The sequence below is a fragment of the Formica exsecta genome, unplaced genomic scaffold (genome assembly GCF_003651465.1).
Source record: "Formica exsecta isolate Colony F162 unplaced genomic scaffold, ASM365146v1 scaffold1327, whole genome shotgun sequence".
Lineage (NCBI taxonomy): Eukaryota > Metazoa > Arthropoda > Insecta > Hymenoptera > Formicidae > Formica > Formica exsecta.
Window position 1 is genome coordinate 382,470 of NW_021848660.1, and position 25,240 is coordinate 407,709.

A 25,240-nucleotide genomic window follows, 5' to 3' on the forward strand; every position below is an offset into this window, starting at 1 on the left:
AATCACAATCGACTTTTGATGACAGTCGGTGGTTTTTATCGATCCTACATCGCACACATTTTTCTCACGGCAAAGTGCTTTGCCGGACTGCCGATGTTCCCGCGATCTAACACGTCAGTTTTCGCTCTGATGCTCAGTGAATTAATCCGCGTGTAATTGAAGAGTTCGATCAAAAACTGGTCTAAGTGTCAAACAGTAAAATAAAAATGATAAAAGACAAAAAATTAAGATGACATTATTGAACTATAGTAAAGCTTAATTACCAGTAAATCACAAAAAAATACATAAGCTAAGCTAATGAAAGTAACGGTTAGAAACAATTAGAATAATTTACTATTTTTTTGTTAATGTTCCATCACTAAAGGATTTTAAAAAAATTATTTTAATAAATTTTTATAACCGACTCTCCTATTTTGATCGTTGACCAGATTTAATGGAAGTATCTAACATCGTAAAGGCTCAAAGCAAAAAATCGTAACTCTGCTTCAGCTTATCCTAATGCTTAGCTAAAAGAGATTGGATTTTTCAATTTCTAGTTACCGTGTTATACAAACTCGTTATCGGGAACAGAACATCTTGATTCCGGTAGCTTTATTGTTTCAAAGCAGGATTATAATTTTGTGAGCCGCCATCGCGCTAGATACTTCCATCAACTCTTCAATCCACGAAGGTAATTCGATTGCGGCGTGCCGCAAATGTATCGCGCATCAAATTCTCAAAAGCCATTACGGTGGTGATTCACCGGTGAACTCCGCGTTCACCAGCGGTAAGACTCGTGCGATACGTTACACACAAGCAGTGCCTTTTGCCATTACGCAATATCGCCGCAACACCGAGCGCAGCACGAACCACAAAATCGATCTCGATCCCTTCGAGCGCTTAGAGAACTCCCGTAGTCACCGCAGACAAGCGCGAGACAACGAGATACAATGTATCTCTACCACATCGACATGTAAAGACACCGAGCAACAAAGACAACATACACCGAGATCGAAGCACACGTTCGTCGGAAAAAAAAAAGAAATAATACATTTACTACAATATAATGGCCGAGCATGAAATATAATATAATCGTCAACACACTTGGCCCGGCGAAAAAATATGCTCGGCGTAATTAAATAATAACAATCATAAGCGCATCTATCCCGGAACGTGAATCAATCTACATCGACACTACTACTATTACTACTACTACTACCATTGCTACTATTATTACTACTACTACCATCATTACTATCTCCACCACTACCATCATCATCACTATTATCGAAACAACAGTCATCAAACAGAGAAGATTCACGCTATGAGCATTTAACATCTCTATGCGCTTAAATATATAATGTAATTGTTGAGACAAGATACAACAGATCAATCAGTAAGATTGAGCGATTATTCTCTCGGTTCCTTTATGAGTTTCATGATGCGTGAGTCTACCAGCAATTCGCAATTCAGCGAGAATATAATTTTTTATCTACCAAAAATTCAAGGATTGTTAATGTTTTTTTTTTTTCTTTCTATTTTACGTTTCCATCTTATGTGCAATTATATACTCGATTGATAATAACTATTAATTTACGAATAATTGTAATTCTTGGAAAAATATAATATATGTGTATCGAGTAGACACAATTGAATAAAGTGACGTATTTCATTTTGAAGACAAGTAAAATTGGTGACAGGTTGACGTCAATAATATTGACCGATTATTGATGATATTGAATTATTTGATCGAAAAACATGTAACATGTAATAAAACCACGATATTTCTTTTAAGATATCGCCAGCTTCACATATTTGAATTATTTTTCCGATCTTTTTTTTAAATAAATTATTTATTTTTCATTTGACTTTCAACCTTCTCATTTGAAGATTTATTTCGTTGTCATGGAATTTTGAAAGCTCAAATTGCATTCCATATAAAATTGGATTTACACATATAAGCGACAAAAGGTTTTATTAATTTCATCGCGCGATTGACAATAAACGAATAACGAAGTTAGCGGCAAAATGGCTGATGAGCAAGAAAACGTAATTTAGAGCCTTACGACATTAATGGCACATAAAATATCCGGGAGCTAGGTCGCCCTCGGGACGCGTCGATAAATTTCTTAAACATTTTTAAATGAATTATTCCATCCAGCTTTGTCGTTTAAAACGTCATCAATAAATTCCGGTTGAAAAAAAGATTTATTTTTAAAAAACTTTTAATTTATTTTTAATTGATAATATTTTCTGATATAAGTGAATACGTATAAATATAGAGATCGCCTACATTTTATGTCTTCCCGTAAAAAGAAAGATCCATCAAATAATCATTAATTATTATAATTTTTTTGTTCCAAGTGTTTCGTGTTAGAAAGTTAAAGTGTTAAAGTTATGATGCAAATTAGCATCTAATGTTAATTATTGCTTCTGTCTAACGCTCGCTTTAATCGTGGCTACCTGCACACGTGTTGCCTCGCTTGCGCTTCTGCAATATTCAATGAAACGAACGCGTTCTCTTCGGCTTCGCGCAGTGTGCAGATCTTAGAGAAAGCAAAGAATTTCGCTTAAAGCTCGTAGCGGCAAGTAGTGCAATTAGAAAAGAATTTATAATGATTATTCTCTAGATTTGTAATATTAAATATGCCACAAGGCACAACGCTAATTTTCTATTATAAATAGTAGTGAAAATTCTGATAGCACATTAGTCCTCTTTTGTAGCAATAAATTAAAAATTTTTCTCTTTCTCATTAATTCTCTTTAATATACAACGCACAATGTATTATATCATGCACAAAGCTAATATTCTATTGTTAACAAAGCGATAGTGTATATACTTCCTCTAGCGATATTTTAGACTTTTCTTAATTCTTTAATTCTTTACTGCACTGTATGCTAAAATATAAAATGCAATGCCGATTTTTCATTGTAATAAGTAATTACTATAGAATACTAATGGATACTATTTCTACACTGATACATTTTACTCAATGCATTTAGTTCGAGGAACATATTTCTATAAAAGTATTTCACAAGTTATGCGCGCGCGTTTTCTTTGAACTACAAATACCAAAAGTCAAAGCCAAGTCTATCCTTTTCTTATAGTTCAAAGGAACACTTCAAAGTAATAAAACTACAAGTTTGATTCACAGTGGCTTTTTTGTTCTCTTTATATATATATTTACGAACTCTCTTTCCGAATATATACTCCTTGACACCTATCATTCTTTTACTGCAGCATGCGGAACTTAAAGTCGACAAAAGTTGCGAGAACGGTTATTCTTCATCTAATATGTTGCTTAGAGACGGTTGACAGGTGTTTAAAAAAATTTCTCGCGAAGACGTCGTCTTCTCGCGATATCTTCGTGAAAGTTTGTGCCTAGTTTTCTTCTCCTTTAAAAGTTATCGGAAACTCGCGCGTGCTATTCCACTTTCGCAGCGGGCAGTTCTTGTTCAATGATCTAGTTTAACGATTAAAATTAGCGATCGAGTTTAGCGAATAACATTGCGTGCGTGCCTAGAAGACAAGATAAATCGCATACCGAAGAAACCGCAATAAGATATATTTTTATTAATACATACACGTTTTTTTCATTATTACCGGAACTTACTTTATTACTTTCTTTCAACTACAAATGTGATAAATCTGAATTTAATATTTTCTTTACAAAATTTTGATGAAAGGTCATAATTTGTTTCAATATTAAAGAAATTAATATTATTAATACTTTTGAATATGAGCTGTGTTCGTAATTAAGTTCTTATATTAATATTTAAAATTAAATTAAATTAAATTAATATTTAAAATTAAATCTTTATACTCTGGAATACAATAAGATAACATAAAGCTTATTTAAAATTATTTATTCTCGATGCAATATCTTTATTAGACTTTTCATGTCAATTGATGCTAAAGAAAAGTTGTTTACGGTTTTGCTAAGAATTTGTAGCTAAAGAAATATCCAATGGACGGAGAATAAAAGATTTCAAAGTATAAAATTAATCCGCGCTAATTAATTTTTTCTCTATTTCTCCCTCTCTTTTCTTGAATTGTCAATCACAATTGAAAATTTCGCGAAATTATTGTTCTATAAATAAAAGAAATATTTACATTTACATATCAAATCTCTCGTTAATCCGAAATATTTTTCTGCACTGCAGCTGGACGAAATAATTTCGTTCTCCTGATGCAAATTGAACGTAACAAATCAAACGGGCAATTTCGACGAACATCTGCGTATTATTGTTTAAAATCCGTTGTGATTCGTGGCACGATTTTTCATTCAGCATTATTCCTCTTAATGAACGCGCGATCGCTCCATTTCCGATGTGTCATTCTCGAATCAATACAATCAAACAAGCAGCTAAAGCCGGACAAACGTTTAGACAATCCCGTCACATCGAGGACGCACGTATGCGAAATCATGCACACGGATTTGCAACGACTATTGTTTTCTCTTAAAAAAACTATCACATATACATTATATAGAGGTATTATGTGCAAAATATCGCTAGTAGAAAATGCCGTTCGGTCGAGTATTATGTTCATTTGACCAGATTTTTAAAGGAAAAAAAAACATGAAAGTTTCTACATACATATTTTTTTCTTCGTAAAATCGCACGTTAAATATTTGTACAAAAAAGCTAGAGATAAAATATTATTCTCAGAGTAAAAACATGAAAATAACACTTAATAAAAAAAATAATAATCTTCTTGGAGATAATCAATGAGAGAGAGAGAATGTCACTTTATCAATATGTGTCTAATAAATTCTATATTATAAGATTTTATTATATTTAACAACGTACACAAAAATTAAAGTATAATTTAATTCTATTTGGTTTTTACGCGTTTAATTCTTTTTGGTTTAATTAATTTTGCCAACGTTATTTGGCCGTTGGTATATATCTTTTTTACGTAACACAAAGCGTTTATTCAATTTTTTCTCTCAAGAAGCTTCTTGCTCGAGCTTCACCTTTGAGCTCTGCTCCCGATGTCGGCAACGTCTTTCGTGACGACGAAATAAAACCGGGATATAAAGTAAACCAGAGTCAATAAGGAAAAGATATTTTCTTTGAGCGAGCAAAAGGAAGACTCACGCATCCCGTATACTCGATAAAGGAAACGATGAGGAAAATAGCCTGACAGAAAGAGAGAACGAGAAAGAGAGGGAGACAGACAGAAAAAGAGCGCTAGAGAGGAATGTATGTGTCTAGGAGAATACAAAGGAGTATATAACAAAATAACCAAACATCAACAACATGAACAAGCACAACAACAACATCGACAATAATAATAACAACATCAACAACAACCGATTCTCGAGATCGGATACACCGTTCGACGATAAATATTATATGCCTATACGTTGGCACCGTATATACATATACATAGAGATAGAGACAGCATCCACATAATATATACGTCACACATCACGCCGTAGATCTGCCGGATCCTCCACCCACGAACCAACCAACCAATCAATCAACCAACCATCGGAAAACCACGAAAAATCTTCCACCCCCGGACCACAACGTCGCGAAGATAGCACACTGATAAATATAATGCGAGTCATGGGCGCACGTATATGTATACGTATACGCACACGCATATACGTATGTACACGCATACATATACGCACACACGTGCGCGTGAGCTAGAATTGCTAGAAAAAATAAAATAAATAGATAAATAATGCCATATACGTCTCTCAGAATAATATGCTCACCACCACAACGTCTTGCAAGGGCTACCAGTGCACTCACAGACAAACATTCAAATCGACCACTGCCTACCGCTCGAAAAAAGAAAAAAAAAATATTTATCTATACGTGTATGTGTATATGTTATATATAAAGTCGGACTATATATATACATATAGAAACGGCTTTCAGAGAGGCTTCATGTGTATATATGTATAAACGATCGGATTGTGGAAGGTAGAGATACGAAAAGGGATTCCTGACATGCACGTGTATATATCGATATATGCGGCTGGCTGTCGGAAACGTTGCTCTTGCAGTCAATAATCTGAGCGAGATGCGATCGAGGATGCAAGTTAGCATCGACTGTCCGGGCTGGTTAAACTCTGCTTAATTATTCGTTGCTTCATTCTAGTTCATAGTCATATCTGGACTATGGAAGAAACAGCACACATAGAATAAGCAGAGTTAGCTTTAACTCTGACATCGGCGCAACTGACCTCAGATTTCTAATGACTACTTCGAAAGAACAGGTTGGTCGAGTCGGTTATAAAATAACTTTTGCGAAAGATAAAATATATCTAATTGACTTACTTATTAAACTTATTGGCACGTTGTTAATTGACAGGATATCCTTTTATAAGGAAAGACTAATATAACTGACTACAAATAAAGGTTTCCTTTTTTCGCAATTTTTTTTTTTTTTGTTGATTTGAGATTGAAGAAGGAAAGATAAAGATGCTATGTCACTATCCTGTCAAAATTGAGTTACTTACATTCATCAATTATTATTTCGTGTTACATATAAATTATTAATTTAAAATTTTTAATAAGTATATATGCGTAGAGAATTCTAAAATCAAATTTTATGATTTTAACTTTTATTAAATTTGTCTCATTACTGAACGATATCTATGCTTTTGACATAATGTCTATACTTCTTCAAATCATCTTTAAGTAGATATCGTTGATTATTAACGTTATGCCAATTTAATAGACAATTTAATGTAGACGATTAAATCCAATGTCGAATCTTCAAATGACATTTACTATTTCTTTGACAACAAGGTATATAATAACAATAATACTATAACAATATCACAAATCATTCCGATGAAATAGTTCAAAAGTTCAAGAAAATATCAAACAAGACGTAGACATTGAAATAAGTTGTCTCGACCAGCTCGTTCTCGCTATTTGATGGCATCATCGAAGTTTCATCGGAAACCACTCGAGCGCATCTTCCGCACGACGGGAAATGTTTCCGGTCGCCGACGAGCATCGTCTCATATGCCAGCCGCACATATACATATATATATATATATATATATATATATATATATATATATATATACGTACATATCTATACATATATACATTACGCCCGTACGTATATGTATATTACTCACACGACTATTCAATCTCTCCTCTCGCTTGTCACGCACATGACCGAAGAGGAAGGGGTCGGCGTCGAGATCGGCCGGCGGGTTAAACTCTCTCGGCGGAGCCCCTCTTCGACGGAATATATAAATAAGAGTTTATGTGTTAAAACATATACATGTACGGATTCGTATAATGCACACACGATCGGAGTTTCCCCGTTCCTCCCACCCCGAGCGGTGGGAAACCGGTGATTACGGGAAGGAAATCGGGAGAGAGAGAGGGAGAGAGAGAGGGAGAGCGAGAGAGAGGGAGAGAGAGAGAGGGAGAGAGAGAGAGGGAGAGAAAGAGAGAATGGAAAGGGGATTGTTATGTTGGAATGTTTGTCTGTGTGCAGATGCAGCCTACTCGTTGTTGACTTGATGGTGATGATGGATTCTCACGTGGAACGTGGAGTTCAGGGCCCGGTGGTGAATGAGAGGGGGCTTAGGCAGGTCTACGGCTCATTTCCCCCTCCTCCCTCTACCACTACCACTAGCTACGGAGAGTGAGAGTGAATACACGGATGTGGATGTCCGGAACACACGGATGTGCGGTCCGTCCGTCCATCCGTCCGCTCGTCCGTTCGTCCGTGACTTGTCGAGAGCGGCAAGACAGACGGCTCGACAGAGACTCTACCGAGACACGTGCCACGTGTCGCCGCGAGACCGCACGGTAAGTGAGTTCGAGTATATTGTTCGTCCCTACTCCCCTCTAAACGCGCACGTCAACGAAGCATCGAGCGAAACATGGACCTCAAGACATCAGACCGCGGCACCACGTGGACGTCCTCTTCCGTATATATCTACCTACCTACACTAGACCGCTAACATCCGTAACATTGGCTTGCGGAAAGGGCGAAGCGCCGCAAGCCGAATCCCCAGAGTGAAAATGTTGGAGCCATTAGAACATAGTAATTTCTCAAGTGACGGATTTAAAGCTCCAGGGAACTCTAAGCGAAATACGCATACATACGGAATACTAATATGTATCCTATGTGCACGCACGATATATGCGTATAACGAAATGGTCTTTTCTATTATGGAAATAATTTTTCATGTTGTTATCATATACGCGCTTATCGATAAATTCGCTGGCGATGTGTACGATGACATGTATGTATTCAGTTGGACATTATAAATAAGAAGATGAGAATGTTGAATAAAGTATATGAAAAATGTGAAACGACATGTATAAAATGATCATCAGCATGTGCTTTTTTGTATGTAAAAAAACATATTGATTACTTTGCAAATGATCATCGGCCATGCTAGATCGTTAGCGGCTAGTGTAAGTATGGTCGTCTATTATGTTAAGCAGAAAGATGTATACTTTAGAATTTCAAAATTTTTAAGTTTTATTGCAATATCACTTAATTATATTTATATCTTTGGTCTTTATTGTCTTTTTTTTTTTTTACTTGCCAAATATTTGCATTTGTTAAATAAAGTATATATAATTAAAAGTTTTTAATTATTTCCTTCTTAGTTTTCTTAATTAACTTTAATTGAAATTATTATTCAGAATCAAAATTTAAAGCGTCTCTAAATTAATACGAATTTATTGTATCGATAAAATAATGACATTTTATAATATATGCTTTTTTCTTTATATTCTATAATCCACATTTGAAGCTTTGAATCGCGGGTCATGATGTAAGAACATTCAAGATTAATTCAATTTGTTAGGCCGTTCACATTGAGACTATAGTATGATAGCACTATGTACTGACTGCAAACAGTGCGCCGACGGTTGCTGACCACAAAGGGACTAAATTTATGCTCCACCTGGAGACGCCCTCATAATGATTGTCATTAGATGGGTGCTCTGGGACATGCGGAAATGGCCGTTCATGGTCGGTGAAGTTGGCATGTACAGTAATACTAATTAATCGCAGAAACGCTTTCGGCTATTTACATCGCTAGTTGATCATATTGCGCAATTAGCGAGCTTGCAAATCCTATAGATGGGCATAGCATGTCCCCAAAAAATTCTTAAGAGACCTTATTTGCTTGCGAAGGGAATGAGAAATGAGTGTGGCGCTGTCGGGCAAAATAAACTTTACGAAATAAGTTACTCGAAAAAATTATACAACTTTGTCTTATAAATTACGCACCAAAAATTATGTTGGTGAATTTTTACATGGAGCATTTTTTCATTGTGTTTCTTATTATTCTTTGTATACATGATAAAATAAAACTTATATAAAATTTGTTAGTATATGGGGGACAAGTTTTCGTTAAAAATTATGTAGATACGTGTACGATTTTTACACATTGAATATTTTCCTCATATAATATTTTATTATTCTATTGTGTTCTTGCATCAGTATTACGAATGTTGAAATTCATAATTGTTGCATCATAAGTTTATCTTGAAGGCAAGTTACGACAACTTTTAGAAACAAAGTAAAAATTTTAATAAAGAAAGAGAAAAAGCAATAACAGTATAGAACATCTAAATTGTATCTTGGAGTACATATCCTGGTCAATTGAACCGGATAGTATTTTAAATGTATATTTTACATAGACCATTTCGTCTGAATAAACGTGATCTTCAAAGTCTATAACTTTATAAAATATAAAAAGCCACAAATAAAAAGCAAGACGTACTGAATATTTCATGAGAAAATACAGAAAGCATTTATTTTACATGTGATATAAAACATATAAAATTTACAATTATATTTGCCATTCTCATAATTGCGATAATTGCTGAATGCTATGATTATCATGAATAGAAAAATCTTTAATTCAAGACATTTTATATCTTGAATGCATTTAATCTTGAATTTATATCTTAAAAATTTTATTTACAGAATGTTATTAAATTTTTTAATTGAAATTACGACATTAAGTCGTCTCTCGTAATAAAATAATCTATCATCTACATCAACAATAATTATTTCATTTTCTACTCATGATAATCATAACATTCAAGTATCGCAATTATGAGAGCGAATATAATGTACGTCTCGCACGTCTTATACCACTAAAATAGATGCTCCTCTGTATATCCATGGATATATAGTTTTACGTTGACATAATTGTAGAAATGTTACTGAAATATCAAGAATGATAGTAAGAGTGAAGTGAACTAATATAATTTGCGAATTTTGATCTATTATGCATTCATACATGTAGGATAGATCGCATTTCTGTTCTAGGATTAAGAACGATCCCATTATCAAATGATTAACGAGTTTATCTCGTGCAAGAACATGTCGAAACGGTATTAGACACTTGTGCGCACCTAATGACAATAACAATAGTAATAATCGCAGAATGTGCACGTGTACGAGATGTAAATTGGTTTTCGCATCAAACGCGGTATAGGTAAATCGCCCGAAATGGGGATGCAGTTGAGGCAATTAGTGCAATTATTAATGCATTCGTAATTTCTAATCGACATGAATCGAATTTGCATACGCATTGCTTTGGAGATAATCGCTACGCTATCCAAAGCATAAAGCGAAAGATCCCATGTATCGTTTTCAAGAGAAATATTAATCTTGAAATCTAACAAAGGGTCCCCTGGTTTTTCACACTTCTTGTTGATCGTTGCGATACTTTGCTCTGTTAGGTTAACTTTAACTATACCTGTTGCACTATACACGCCGACTCCCTGAGAAAGCCCTCAAATATTTGCTTTGAAGAGGTAACTCGATCTCGCAACAATAACTTTCGATAAATCATTGTTAAGAAAACTGTAACAAACATTGTATGATATTTAAAAATATGATATTAATTAAATTTCTATTATTAAAATATTAAAATAAATTGTCGAAAAACATTAAATTGAATTTCCGTTTCTAGAATAATCGCATATATTTTTTATGTTTTTTAATAGTATTAAAAATACAAAAATAATTGTGAGATTACTTAAAGTTTGTTATTAATTATCTTATCTTATCTTTATTAATATTATAGTAGATATATCTTATTTGTACATTTCTTTTATTTTATTATATATGTTAAATTTATAAGAAGAAAGATAAATGAAAATACTTTTAGCATTTCTGATAATATGTTTTTTATTTTTCTGTTTTTATTCTTTTCAAAATGCTGACTGAGAAGAATGCACTTATCGATAAAGCGATTTTTATATTTTATACTATAAAATCGTTCTTTTTATGCAATTAATTCGAATATAACTTGGCATACCCCTGCTGGATGCATTTATTGCTTAGGTCGTTCGCCTTTATTTTTCAGTACAATCGGACTGCTTAATAGAACTTTGAAAGCTTTTCCAGATCCCTTATGCTATTTCTTTTCCGCGTTATTGAGTTGAAAATTGATAATTTACGTAATAGCAAGGGAACTACTATGGGGCTGTTACATTTAACGATCGCGGACTTGTTACGATGTATCTAATTTAAAAGCTTTCGTTCCACGTTTTCCATGCTTACAAAAATCTCGCCATTTGTCGCATTATTTTATCTCGTTCCTTTTACTATCACGAAATGATTTAAGTCTCGATAAAATGAGAAACCGATCAAAAACACGAAAGATTATCTGTACTTTCTTAAAGAAAAAGTGACATTTGGCGACAGTGTTCAATATTCAGATCTGTTTCGTTTCATCTCCACTATATAGCACTCGTGACTTCAAAGAGATCGAGCTTTAATCCCGGATATATATCGTCTCACGGTAGCGTTTGTAACATCGTCGACTAATCCCGTTCGCGTTCAAATAATCTATATGTCGTTTCTTCCGGTTACATCCTGCGACCGATATACCACTTGCACCGTCGTCGACTAAGTTAACATAGCCTGCTATCTATAGAATGTACTGAGCTTCGTACATTATATTTCCACAGATCTCCACACGAAATTTTTTAATTTTAAACGTTAAATATTTTATCGCGTTTAATTCGGAGAAATTAAATAAAATTTTATTTTTATTATTGAATTTATAAAGAATAATGCATATTCAGTTCAAGTCGAGAGAAAAATATAATCCAAATCGATTAAAGAATCTGGCATTTAAATCTGACTAACGCAATATTGAAATATATCGCATATTTTATACGTATTAAATATTTTATAAATACTGTGTTATATATTTTTATTTTTTTTTTTATTGCATATAAAAACGTGTAATGGAAATCGCAGTCTATGGGAATATATATATATATATATATTTCGCCGTTATCCGTTTCCGTCGCGTCCTCCCATAGAAACACGAGGAGTGGAGGATTTTGCTCCATCTAAAAAGAGGAAGGAAAGAAGAAAATCTTCGATAACCTCTTGCGCGCAGAGTTCGCAAGGGTGATCAGAGGGTCGTAATTTCCCTATCACGCGTCTTGTCGACCATAAAATTGCAATTTCGCCCGGTGAGCAACAGCCCGATGACCTACGATTTCTAATATCCGCTTGTAATAATCGCACGTGGATCCGACGTCGTTACATTGGCATCGTAATGGCATTTTACCTTTACGATGCAATGCTCTAGCGATGAAATTGTTTTATAGATTGGAATCCTGCGCGCCACTGGACCATACTGGTTTAATCCGACAGCAAACATCCGCTGCGGCGTTATTAATTCAACGGTTTTGATAGATCGCTTGACATTCATCTTGAGATTTATGAGACAAGTTCTATATACGAAATTAATTTAATTGAAATCGAATATTTATAAAAACAAATGTTTTTAGGAATTATTTTTGTTATTTAATATATTTTGTAATATCTGTAGTTAGATGGGATTTTTAGAAGATTTTTTTTTTATCCGTTTTTTTAACGATAACCTATATAAGCGTAATTGTTGAATTATTTAATATTAATAATTAATGATTTACAAGAGCGAATGGATAATCTGTTATTTTGGTTATGAGAATAATGTAGAACTATGAATTGCTGTTCGCGGTGAAATTGTTTTGGAGATTGAAATTCTCTATGTCGTACTGATTTAACTTGACAGCGAACGTCTACGGTGGCGTTATTAATTTACGGCCGAATTACGGTCCATCGCTCAAGCTTGACACTTGCGAAAGAGAGGGAGATAGAGAGGAAGATATTTTGTACAGAAACTAACGGGAAAATATAGAGATCGTTTTTCCGAGATAAAAGATAAAACGTACTTTATCCAGATAAATCAAATAGAATCATAAATGTCTTGAGCTGTCTTAACTGCTCCAATTTCGAACTGTCAATAAGGTATTTTCGCGTTCGCCATCGTGAACGGTAAATTCGTTAATCGTGTCGCTGTCCCGAGAAGCCGGGCCAAGACAAACAACCATCGGCGGAAACTCCGAGCGACTACTGGCGTAGTCCCGCCAGTATCCGAAATCGCAATTTCCGCGGACCTGTACGACTTCTACAAGTGCCAATATCGAGTTTCATGGACTCGCGAGGATCTCGACGACGCCCAGACCAGATGCGCTGTTTCTCGAGTTTGTCGTAGAACACACGGTCCGCCGTGCTTCTGTTCCTATTTCGTTATTGGAAAACACGCGCCAACCGTCCCAGCCAGCGATCTTCATTTCGGCGACATTAAATGATTAACTCGCAGATCAGAATGGCTCGCGATTATTATTCGCATTTCAATCTTGTAAATCATCGAATCGTTTTATGCTATCAAATCATCGGCACGTTTTGTTTCATTTATAGTTTCAAAAACTAGAAAAATATGGATTATCATTTTTAACCGTCTATATTTTCAACTATAAGTATTATTAATTTTGCAAAAATAATACGATTCTCTTTCATTATTCTAAATGATTGATATAGTTGACAGCAACTTTACATTTGCATTGAGATGCAAATCACGAATATGATTTTCGAGCAAATATTCCATTTTCCACCCTGATATATATTTCAAATATCGATCTGTTATTAAAAAAGCATTTGCCTCTCAAATCTATTTTTAAAAGGAGGAACATACATCTTCGCTCTTCGAATTAGCTTTACAATTAAATCAAACATTATACATCCTACAATTGCGCGGCAGCGGCGGCATTAGCGTACCGATCTTAATTAGCAATTAATCTGCCGGGATTCTGTACGTCCACAATAGAGTAGTATCGGACTCGATCCTGGGGATCAAACAGGATTAAAGCGATTGCTTCCTTCTCGACGAACACCAATCAGTGACTGATGCGACTTGAGCGATAGAAGGACATTCTATTTCAAATGAAGATGGGCGTCTCTCGCTGAAGGCTGCAACCGCTCGAGAGAAGATGCGGCGAATATCGAATATTCGGGAAAGGACACACATACACACACACGCACACAAAGAGAGAAAGAGAGAGAGAGAGAGAGCATGAAATGATATAGCTTGTTGCAGCAACAAGCTCTTGCATACAGTGTAGGGTGTTCTATAATGTGAGTAGATATACCAAGAGGTAACTTACGCTTATCTTGAGGATATACACGCGTATCTATATATGTATATATGTGGATGTAACGCGATTTAGTATAATCCAATATTGCACGAGGCGATATATATGAAGAACCAAATACGGTTTATGCAAAATGTGTTGTTCTATTACTATTGTCTTTCCTACCAATCAGAGAGAACTCGGGATACGTACTGTATCGGCCTCTCTCATCAAGAACTTGATCAAAATCTAAATTATATTATTTCAAGCGCAATTTTCTATCATTATTATCTTATTATTGTGTGTAATTTTGAATTTTAAATTTGCATGCGGAGTTGATTTATGCAGTGCATTTGATCAGTTACATTTTATTTTAATATTACAATTTTAAAATATATAAATCTATACTCTCATCATTTTTATTATTAATTGAATTATTTACGTAATTCCTTTATAGGAATTATGAAGCTTTTAGAAAAGAGAGCTTGAAATTAAAATAAAAAATAATTTGAAACTCACCGGCACACGATGCGCAACAGCGGAGTTGTAGTATACTATGATAATCTGTAAAAACACAAAAATAAAATTAATTATAGATATATAAAGTAGTGCCCAAATTTTTAATATGTATTATATTACGCAATGATATGAAATAAATAATTACTATTACGGAGATAAACAATTTCATAAAAAATAATACAAAATAAAAAGTATTTAAATTGCTCACCTCAAGGTTGCTCCGCCGACACCTGATGCCTCTTAAATCTCCTCCTTCTCCTCTCAGATTGTCAGTGTTTCTTTTTCTCAAATTTATTGCACTCGCGCATTAAATTCATTCGCGAAAATACAGTTAATGACGATTGCGAGTGAATCGTTACTTTGTTAAAAATCGAACGCGCAAAACTTTATACAGCACTCCCGAATTCCGCGATCGAGAATAAACGTTATCTCGTATGTACTTAATGAGAATATATTCAATGATGTTCTGCGAAAAAGGATGCAATATAAATATACTCCAAAAAATGAACATCGAGCAAGAATAGCATATCTGAAAATAGCGTCATCGTTCTGTTGATTGCTTCCGTTGAATGGGATATATTTTAATCGAATAATCACGTAAAATATGCGTTTTAATGTGTTTTTGCCGAAGCAACGATGTTTAAACGCAAATATTAACTACGTGGTCAACAAGTGTATTAAAATATGTCATATTAAATACGTACAAACATATTAAATACGACTGTATTAATTAATTGAATGCGTCATAACGTCATTTGACTTGAAAATCTGTTTTTAATGTATTCATGACGTTTTCTTAATGACCGAAAAAATAATATGAATAACGCCGGGATTGTTTCTGGATATCGCACGATACTATTCGTGTCCAGTTAATATTTTGTTAAAACATTATGGGAATTAATTAATCGCGCAAGTTGATAATCGTAATAATATATTGTAACTAATTGCAATAATTGTAGAAAATCGCGTTTGCAATTTTCTATGATCATATTTCGAGAGATAAATAACTCGCGCCGCTGCCTCTTTACTCGAGTCTCTGTACGCATATGGCAAGATAACGACATATAAATAGCTTTTGTTATATTAGTCCAATAAAATAGTATCTGAAAATGGCAAAACGGATAGGCCTAAAGCGAGTATCGAATACCGTGTATGATATATAGTTCGTTCACAAGAAATATTTTATTTATTACCACGAAATATTGTATGTATTATACGTAAATGTAAACACTCTATTTAGTCACTCGCGAAAATAAAACCGTGTGCGCTGATCAACAAAACCCAACGATCGCGCGACATTTTACACGTAATTTTTCTCGACGTTAACCACACGAAACGCGCATTTTCTTAAAGTGCAATTTACGAAAGAACAGCGCGACAATGTTATCTCTATTGCTAACAAATGCTGAGAGATAACGAAGGCGATCCCTGACGAACGACTACAGATTATCAGCCCGAATGAATTAATTTTCACGATTGACGGATTTGTCAGAATTAACAGTTATTTATCAAAACAGATTTCTCGCGATATTAAAAAGTAGGACTCGAGACATAGGAGATGAGAATTATACAAATTACTGTTTCATGGCGATAATGTTTTAATGTTTGTATATCTGTAAATATACTCGTTTGGAGTAAATATACCTCGCATCATATTTTGAAATTTATGATAATATGAATATAATATACCTACTATTTTCGGATTGAAAATACGGAGTTGTATATGAATCATCGATTTAAATGATTTAAGTAACGCAAAGGCATAATAATAATACCATGTAATAATAATAGATACCTGTATTTCGCGGGATTCGTATATTTTGCATATTTAAACACGATTTACTCGGTCAAAATTTATCACGTAATTAGTCCACAAAGAGAGATATTTTTGAATATTACATTCCGTGAAACTTTAATTTTAGCTCGTATATGTATTCACATTTATGTTATAATAAAATATAATAACTATTATAGAAGGAAAGCGTATATTACAAGGAAACAGTAATTTAGCATTCCCATCTTCGATTCCTACTTTTTTTGAATATATCTTAAGAATTAATCTCTTCGTCGAGAATGTCGCATTTGATATCTTTTAATATTTGTCGCAATAGTATTTCGATAAATAATACGACGGAGCGATTCACGCTGTTACCTCCTTGCTCGAGTGTCGTCGCGCGAATGACAACAGGGCAACTGCGTGGATCGCGAAGACCTCATTGTAAACAATAGCGCGCTGTAAACAATAGCGCGTTGTACGTCATTGGAAACACACGAGCGCGCCGAATTTTCACTACGCGGTTGAAAATTATTAAAATACGTGACTAAATGTGACTCTACTTTTTATTAAACAATTAAACGCATTTCACAAAACATGATATATTCGAGCAAAATTTATCGCACGATTGGTGGTGCAGCAAAGAGATTTGTTTTCGAATATTACATTGCATAAAATTTCAATTTTATTACTCGTATATTTATTCATACTTACGTTATAACAAAAGAATAGTAATCGATTTAAAAAGAAAGCATATATGTCACCCATATGTATCGCAATGAAACAGTAATTTAGCATTCCCATTTTTTATATATACTTCGATTCCAACTTTTGAATATATTTAATCTCTTCGTCGAGGATCTGGCTTTCTTAGTACTTGTTGCGATGGTATTTCGAATGATAATACGACGGAGCTATCTATCTCATGCTATTATTTTCTTGTATCATCGCGCGAATGATAAGGCAAGTGCGTCAACCGCGTAGACCGCGTATAAACAAAAATAACGCGCTCTATACCGCAAGAAATTATTAATAAAATATATGGTTAAATATGATTTACATTTATTCACTAAACGTATTTTAATATCGCTTGATTCAGAATTGATCTTTCCGACATCGAAATCAGTAGATCTCCCAAAGCAAAAAAAAAAAAGTACATTATATTATATTTTATAAATTTCAATATTAAAAATTTTTTAATTGAATGACCGCGAGATTTTTGGCTATTGCACGTATAAAATTTTTAATCTTTTATTGATTCTTAATATAATTTAAAATATGTATGACTCACAATCAGTGATGTAGGCGAATGGCCCGAAACCCATATTAAAATTGGAGAAGTTTTTTTTTTATTGAAATGACTAGGAACGCAGGATAAATGGCTCGTAACATCGTTTATCTCGTCGCGCCGCGACGGCTGTGTGGAACGCAATGTACCCGTCGTAGATGATTATAGTCTCATCGACGAACTGTCGTTCTATTGCAGGCTCGAGCACACACAAAAACGACGCGACAGGAAATGGAAGGCCGGCTCCCCTTTTGGCCGAACCAAGATACGGCGCCGCGCCCCAGCCATACGGTGAGTGTCTGTCCGTATTTGTCTTTCTCTCCTTCCGTCTCTCCGTCCATTCGACCGTCTGTCCATCTATCCTGTTCGTCGATACCTAATGGCCAAATCAAGCTCACCGGTTTGGAAAATAGATGGGCCAGGCGATCGAAAGTTTTCCGTGAACACGTGTAAAAAATGATAACGGATTAATGGAAGACAGACGAAGTGCGAAGCGAAACGATGTTCTAAATGTTTCCCGAAAGAAAAAGTATGTCGAGCACATTTGTTTGCAACGTACACGAAGAGAAAAATATACTTTGTAAAACCATTTTATCTTGAAAATATTCGGTTACTGCATTCGTAAAACATATTGCGTTCAAAGAAATTTCTATGCGAAGAAAATTTCTAATTTGAGCGTATTAAATTGGAAAAAGATTTTATTAGAAAGTTTTTCTTTTATAAAAACACAAGCATGGAAAGCTTGTTTTTTCATCACATATTTTGTGAAATATGAATAAGAGACCGAATGTACAAACACACGTAATCAAGTTTTCCCAGAGGAATATTACAAGCAATTTTACTTACAACGCAAATAACATGCATAACGTGTATGCAAATTCTGAAAACTTTATATGTTGTGTAACTTTATAATTTTAAAACGTTATAATAATAAGAGTAGAAAACAAAAAAAAAAATAAAAACTAAAATCTACACATTTTAATGATAAAATATTATACTTGGAAATATTTATCGGAAAATATATAATAGCTTTTTATGCGAAGCAATTTTCGAAATTTTTTCAAAATCTTTAAATTATGAAAAATTGTATTCAATAGATGTTACGTATATTAATAAATTACTCCAAAACTTATATATTTAAATTAGAAAATTAGCCCCTAGAAAAATTTAAATTTAAAAATCAAGAGATTTTTGCAGAAACTATTTTTTTATACAAACTGTTTTTCATCTTTTGCTATTTTATTAATTGTAAAATATAAATAATAAGCTAGTTTTAGGATTCATCGTTCTGTAATATCATGAGGAAACTCGTATTAGGTATCACAAAGATGTCGATTTAATAATGCAGAATTAAATGGATTTGTCATGTAAGCAACACGTGACTCTGTTGCATCGATCATCGATGTGCATTTGAAGCTATTGCAAGCAGCAATATCAGTATCCTGTATGCGTCACGTTTAAGCTGTTGAACGCTTCTATTCTAATATTGACTTCAGGGAAATATAATTCCTGGTATATAGCTCGGTCTAAAACTATCGCCATAAGTCAACTGCAACCGTTATCCTATTGGAATTTTGACGGAAAATCGTTGAATCGAATGTAACGTAACGCTACTGCAATCGAAATCACTCGAGTCTCGTTGCGCGCCATATAATCCGATAGTTGAAAACATTATCGTAATTCACCACCGCGACTCACTTTTCCCAATAACCCCCGACATTTTAATCGATACCATTTGTCGCAACATTTAATACTCGGCTACATGCAGCCGACACAGTATTGCATTACCATTCCAATAGAGTTTCTCGCCTGCTTGTATTACTCCGGCCAACGGTTGAATTGTTCGCTTTAACGCTGTATCGTTTTTATTTCTTCTATTTTCTCTGTTTTTATATTTTACATATTCTGCCTTTGCATAAAACGCAGAAACATTCTAAGATATTATGAATATTTATAAATATTTCTCAGAGAATATATAAATCCTCTGGCAAAATGTTCTTCATTTACGAAATTAATACTTGACACTTGCTTTCATGTATAAAAGTTATATATAATAAATAAAAATATATATAAAGTGATATGTTAAATCAATTATTCATAAATTAAATGGCATAAAATCAACGTTTCTTTTAACGTTCATTTTTTGCTAATTTTCCCAATAATATTAATTAAGTATATATGCATATTTATCGTACATATATTTATTCTGTTTTAATATAAAAATCCTTCTTATAAACATTGAGCAGAAAGTCCGCATTATGACGATTTATTGCGACTGTGCTAAATTCCTTCGCGATGCCCCGATTTCGCTGAACAGCAACGCGTATCCATCAGCACTGTCCAGACAGACTCCCGCGGTGAACAACAACAATAATGTTCAGTTATCTAGTGTCTCTCTCGCGCGCGTCATTTGTCTCACACGTCCGTATTAGTGGTATGTGCATCTCTGGTTCCAGGCTCCACGCCACAGGTCACTTTTCCGCCGGGCGCCGGTCACGATCGTTACGAGGAGAACTTCAACGGGCCGGCGACGTACGCGGAGCCGTACGTCGAGCGTTACGGCATCAAGAGCGATTTCAGCGGCCGCGAGCCATTACATCCCACGCCACCTCGACCGAGTTACGTGCCCACCCTGGGCCAAACGCCACCCTCGAGCACGCAGGGCTCAGTCATGATGGTGTACGGCCTGCAACCGGACAAAGTCAATACCGACAAGCTCTTCAACCTGTTCTGCTTGTACGGCAACGTAACGAAGGTAGGTGGTGACCTCGAACCTCTTTGTACGAAGCAGGTGTTTGTTAAATTTAAGCGAGATCGCGCGTGTGTGCCTGCACGCATACATACACACATAAAAGAGCTTGCACGACTTAATCATCTCATGACCCGGGTTCCGTTAACATGGTACGGCTGCCGACATCCCTAATGCATGTACTTGCATTTAACAAGGACTAGCAGAGGTTTTCGTGTATTTTGTATTCTCTATTTAATGATTCATTCATTAAACATACAATGTTCAGTGAATGTTTAATCAAATACCAAACTGAAAGTAATTTGAAATATGGAAGAAAATATCCCGAGTCGAGAAATTTTGCTCCTATTTTTAATCTATTTTTTTTCACATTTATGGATTTTGAAAGATTTCGATAGGTTTCATTTATATAAGAAATGTATAAGTCATTTATATAAGTATTGTATTGAGTTTTTATTTTGTATCTCAAAAAGCCAGTGAACCAACAATTTTTCATTTAAAGATTTAAAAGAGGAGCTTTTTTTCGACAAAACTGTAGATTAAATAGTTTTAAAATAGGGTGATCTGTTTAAACTATCAAAGTATATGTTAGATCGAACATTGGGATTGAAAGTTGGAGAAAAAATTCGACTCGGCTAATTTCGTACGGACCAGGTACTCTTTACACTTTACTCGATGTATATAAATTACCGCGATGACTAACGATCGATCGCGGGTTATTTCGAGAAGAGGAGCGTATTTTACCGGTTCGCACGTTTCACGAGCATCGTGCACTTTTCATATGCCGTGCGATAAACTTCAAGCTCTCTGATCGCAGGTCAAATTCTTGAAAACGAAGGAAGGATGCGCGATGATACAGATGGGAGACAGCATAGCCGTGGAACGATGTTTACAGAACCTGAATAACGTCACGATCGGGACAGACGGCAGGTTACAGCTCGGCTTCTCGAAGCAAGCCTTCCTTTCGGACGTCACCAACCCTTATATCCTACCCGACAAGACAGCGAGCTTCAAGGACTTCACGGGAAGCAAGAATAACAGGTGAGTCTTGGTACTAGCGACTCTTCGCATTTTATTCTGCTGTCATTTCTCGCTCAGTTTGTTCTTCCCCTCGTGAAGGCCATTTGTCTCCGCTTGATCTTTCTTTCATTCTCCGCGATATTCTCTCACGCTATATATAAGGCGAGAGGATATATACATATATACTCTCGTTGTAGGTACATGTCTCCGAGTTTTCACAGCGACTGTTCTTTCCTCGCCATTTAATCGCACGTTTTGTCTTGCGTATGATAAAAAAAAAAAAAAAAGAAAGAACTCGTGAAGCAATATATTACAGTTTTATCCTTAACATAAGATTCGTAAAGTTTTTAAATAAAAATGTCTTTAAATAAATTTGTAATAAATCGTATTTAACTAATTAGTTTTAAACTTAAAGAAATATTCTTTTTGATTATATATGATAAGAAACGAGTCGCACGTAATCGGAACATCTTTTTTGCTTTCTTCTATAAAATTCGATTTCTACGAAATATATCGGTGGACTTATACATAATAAATTGATATGTAACTAACTTTGGCACCGAGGTCATCGATCTTAGAAAGTACGGGTCTTGATAACGCTATCTTGCCTGATCGACCTATTCCCCATCATCATCTTTCATGCGGATCTTAAGAGGAGGTAACATAACGCGGGGCGTGTTCAGCGCGATCCGGCAGATTGCGACGGCACTCCACGAGATTAAACTCGGGAGTCTAATTAAATGAAAACGCGTAAACGAGCACGATTTAAATTTCTCCGCTTCGTAACGCTGAAAATCTCCGGTTCCCACTCGTAGCTTGAGTCTCGCGGCCTTGTCTGGTCACGCTCGGGGAAGCGGACGCGCCCGAGCGGAAGAATCAAATCTAAAGGTTGAATAGGAACTAACGACATCACTGCAATTTCGCGTTTGGACCAGCGTACCTCTCCGCTGGTCGTCCCTTAGTTACTCAAAAGGGCGTGTCTAATGATCAGGCTCGGCGATTAAGTTCTAGCTCTTTCGACTACGCTAGAGAACTGCAGACAATGCAGAGAGTCGTTCCCTGTATGAATCTTCAATGAAGTTTTTATCACGCGCGAAAATCACGCCATTGTGTCCAAAGAAAGAATTTAAGCTTTTACACATGAAGCGTCGAGAATAATCTAGAGCTTAAAATCTCGCACTTACATTAAAACTGAATCAAAATTAACAATAATTCTATAAAATGCTTCCTGCTTATTACTAACTATTCACATTGTTGAAAAAATATAATTATTACTCGCACAACAATGTCATTGCAATGAAGACAACAGTGTAAGGCGTTTTTTTTTTTTTTTAATTAGAATTTTTAAAGTTTTTTTAAACTTTCTCTTTATTTTTCTTCTCGTTCTGAAATTTTTTCTTGCCTTTTATCGTTAGTCTCGACGCTTCATTTATTTCACACGATTCTGAAAAAGTCAATTTAAATTTTACTCAAACATTGTTTTGCAAGATTAAACCTGAATAATTCATTGAAACGAATAATTTGACAAAGCGAAGAAATACACCGCTAAACGTAATGCATGTTTTTGACGGGGGAGTAAAAAGTGCTCTCTCGACGAAATGAGCATTTTGCTTCGACGAAAAACCTAATCGCCCGCAGGGAATGGCTCCGCCTTGGGCGCAAGCACGAGTTCTGATTGCGAGAAGTTAATCACAAGAAGTTTCCTAAAGCTTGTGAAAGACAAACTGTGCACCAGGAGTATCTCCTGGACATTTCTCTATGCGGAAATCCGCTTTCGTTCGCGTAATTGAGGGACTAGGCTGTAAGCTGACATTTTTGTTGAGAATGAGATACCGATATTGTACAAGTCGTGAAAGAGAACAATTTTACACCGAGAATAAGTAATTTCCCCTGAGGTTTCATCAAAGCGAAGAGAGGAAATAAAAAAATGCTTTGATATTTTTATCCCAATATTGCTTCTTTGTGTTTTGAAATGATGAAAAAGTTTGTTTTTACATTTCAAATCTAGAAATTCATCTTCACCAATATACTGTCGATATATCTCGTTTATTGTCAATTTAAAATTCACCAGTCAGAGCAAAACTGACAGAATGATGATAGATATCTATAATGAAATTGTAAAAGTTGAGCGCAAATATTAAATGCATTTTTCACTCTCTTCTTCTTCACAAAAATTGGTAAATGAAATCAATGTTTGACATATTATGATTGATAGCTTCCATAGATTTTTGTTTTATTTAATTTTTATTAATAAAAAAACGCGTGAAATATATTGTTTTATGAAAATATTCAGAAAACTTTACAAGCTAGATCAATTTTTCCATAACATTAACAAATAACGTACAAATTTCAATAATTTTGAAACAAAATAAAACTCATAAATAATGAAATTGTATGCATTACTTATTTTAACATTACAATAATTCCAAATTAATAAAAAATTAGACGAAAAAAATTATGTACATAGTTTGTAGAAATTGCTCGCTCTCTCTCTCTCTCTCTCTCTCTCTTTCGCTCTTTTTGCAAGTCTATAGTGCCCGGTTTTTCGATATATCATTGCAGATTCCTGAACCCCGCAATGGCTAATAAGAACAGGATACAGCCACCATCGAAAATAGTTCATTTCTTCAATACCCCGCCGGATCTGACCGAGGAAACAGTAAATCGCGTATTCGTAGAACGCGGCATTGAGGCACCGACGACGATCAAGCTGTTCCCTCTCAAGTCTGAACGATCGTCGTCCGGTCTCATCGAATTCAGCAGCGTTGGTATTGCGGTGGCTGCTATCATGGAGTGCAATCACACAGCACTGGAGAATAGCAGTAAGTATCGATATCGCGCGTACGTTCATAAAAGTCGGATTTCTCTCGTGCGGCGTTTCTTCACGAGATAGCAGTCGTGAGAATTTTATGAGATAATGATATTTCGCGAGTGGCCGACGACGACTTTATCGCTTCTCCATCCGATTTTGGATTTAGATTTCATTTCCCTTATCCAAGTTTACGATTATTCTGTTATCAAAAAGGTAAAGGTTCTTCTAGTTTCCGTTTGAGCATCTCTTCCAAAATATTCTGACACGATAATTTAATATCGAACAGAATAAAGGATCTAACAGATCGTTCGCTAAAGAAAATTATTTTGTCAAAACATTGAAAATAGATCGGATAAAACATCTTGATTACACGCATCACGTTTGATGTACAAATATATTTATTTTAATTTTGGTGTTGATTGATAGAGAGATAATAACAAAATTGAATAATTATCGATATATATATATAGAACAAAAACTCTATTTTTTCTAAATAATCCTGCCAATTATACAAAAATGTCAAACGAGAAACGTTGCACAAAACAAGTAACCCTAATCGATCGACAATTTCTTCGCTATAACAAGTTTGACAGCGAAATATTACAACGCCGGTCCCCTTTGTCGCGCTCGTCTGTTTCAGACGGCAAGTTTCCC

General features: G+C 34.9%; 1 protein-coding gene across 2 annotated transcripts in view; it reads left to right on the forward strand.

The window, feature by feature from the left end:
- Window positions 1-25,240, forward strand: part of LOC115245844 (heterogeneous nuclear ribonucleoprotein L) — a 149,643-nt gene that overhangs the window by 122,022 nt on the left and 2,381 nt on the right. The window contains exons 7-11 of one of the 2 annotated variants that reach the window (XM_029824336.1): window positions 18,204-18,296; window positions 20,462-20,760; window positions 21,572-21,795; window positions 24,337-24,596; window positions 25,227-25,236. In XM_029824336.1, the coding sequence (XP_029680196.1) occupies window positions 18,204-18,296; window positions 20,462-20,760; window positions 21,572-21,795; window positions 24,337-24,596; window positions 25,227-25,236 (886 nt within the window). The remainder of the gene's footprint in view (window positions 1-18,203; window positions 18,297-20,461; window positions 20,761-21,571; window positions 21,796-24,336; window positions 24,597-25,226; window positions 25,237-25,240) is intronic. The other variant, XM_029824338.1, reaches the window with a different exon arrangement.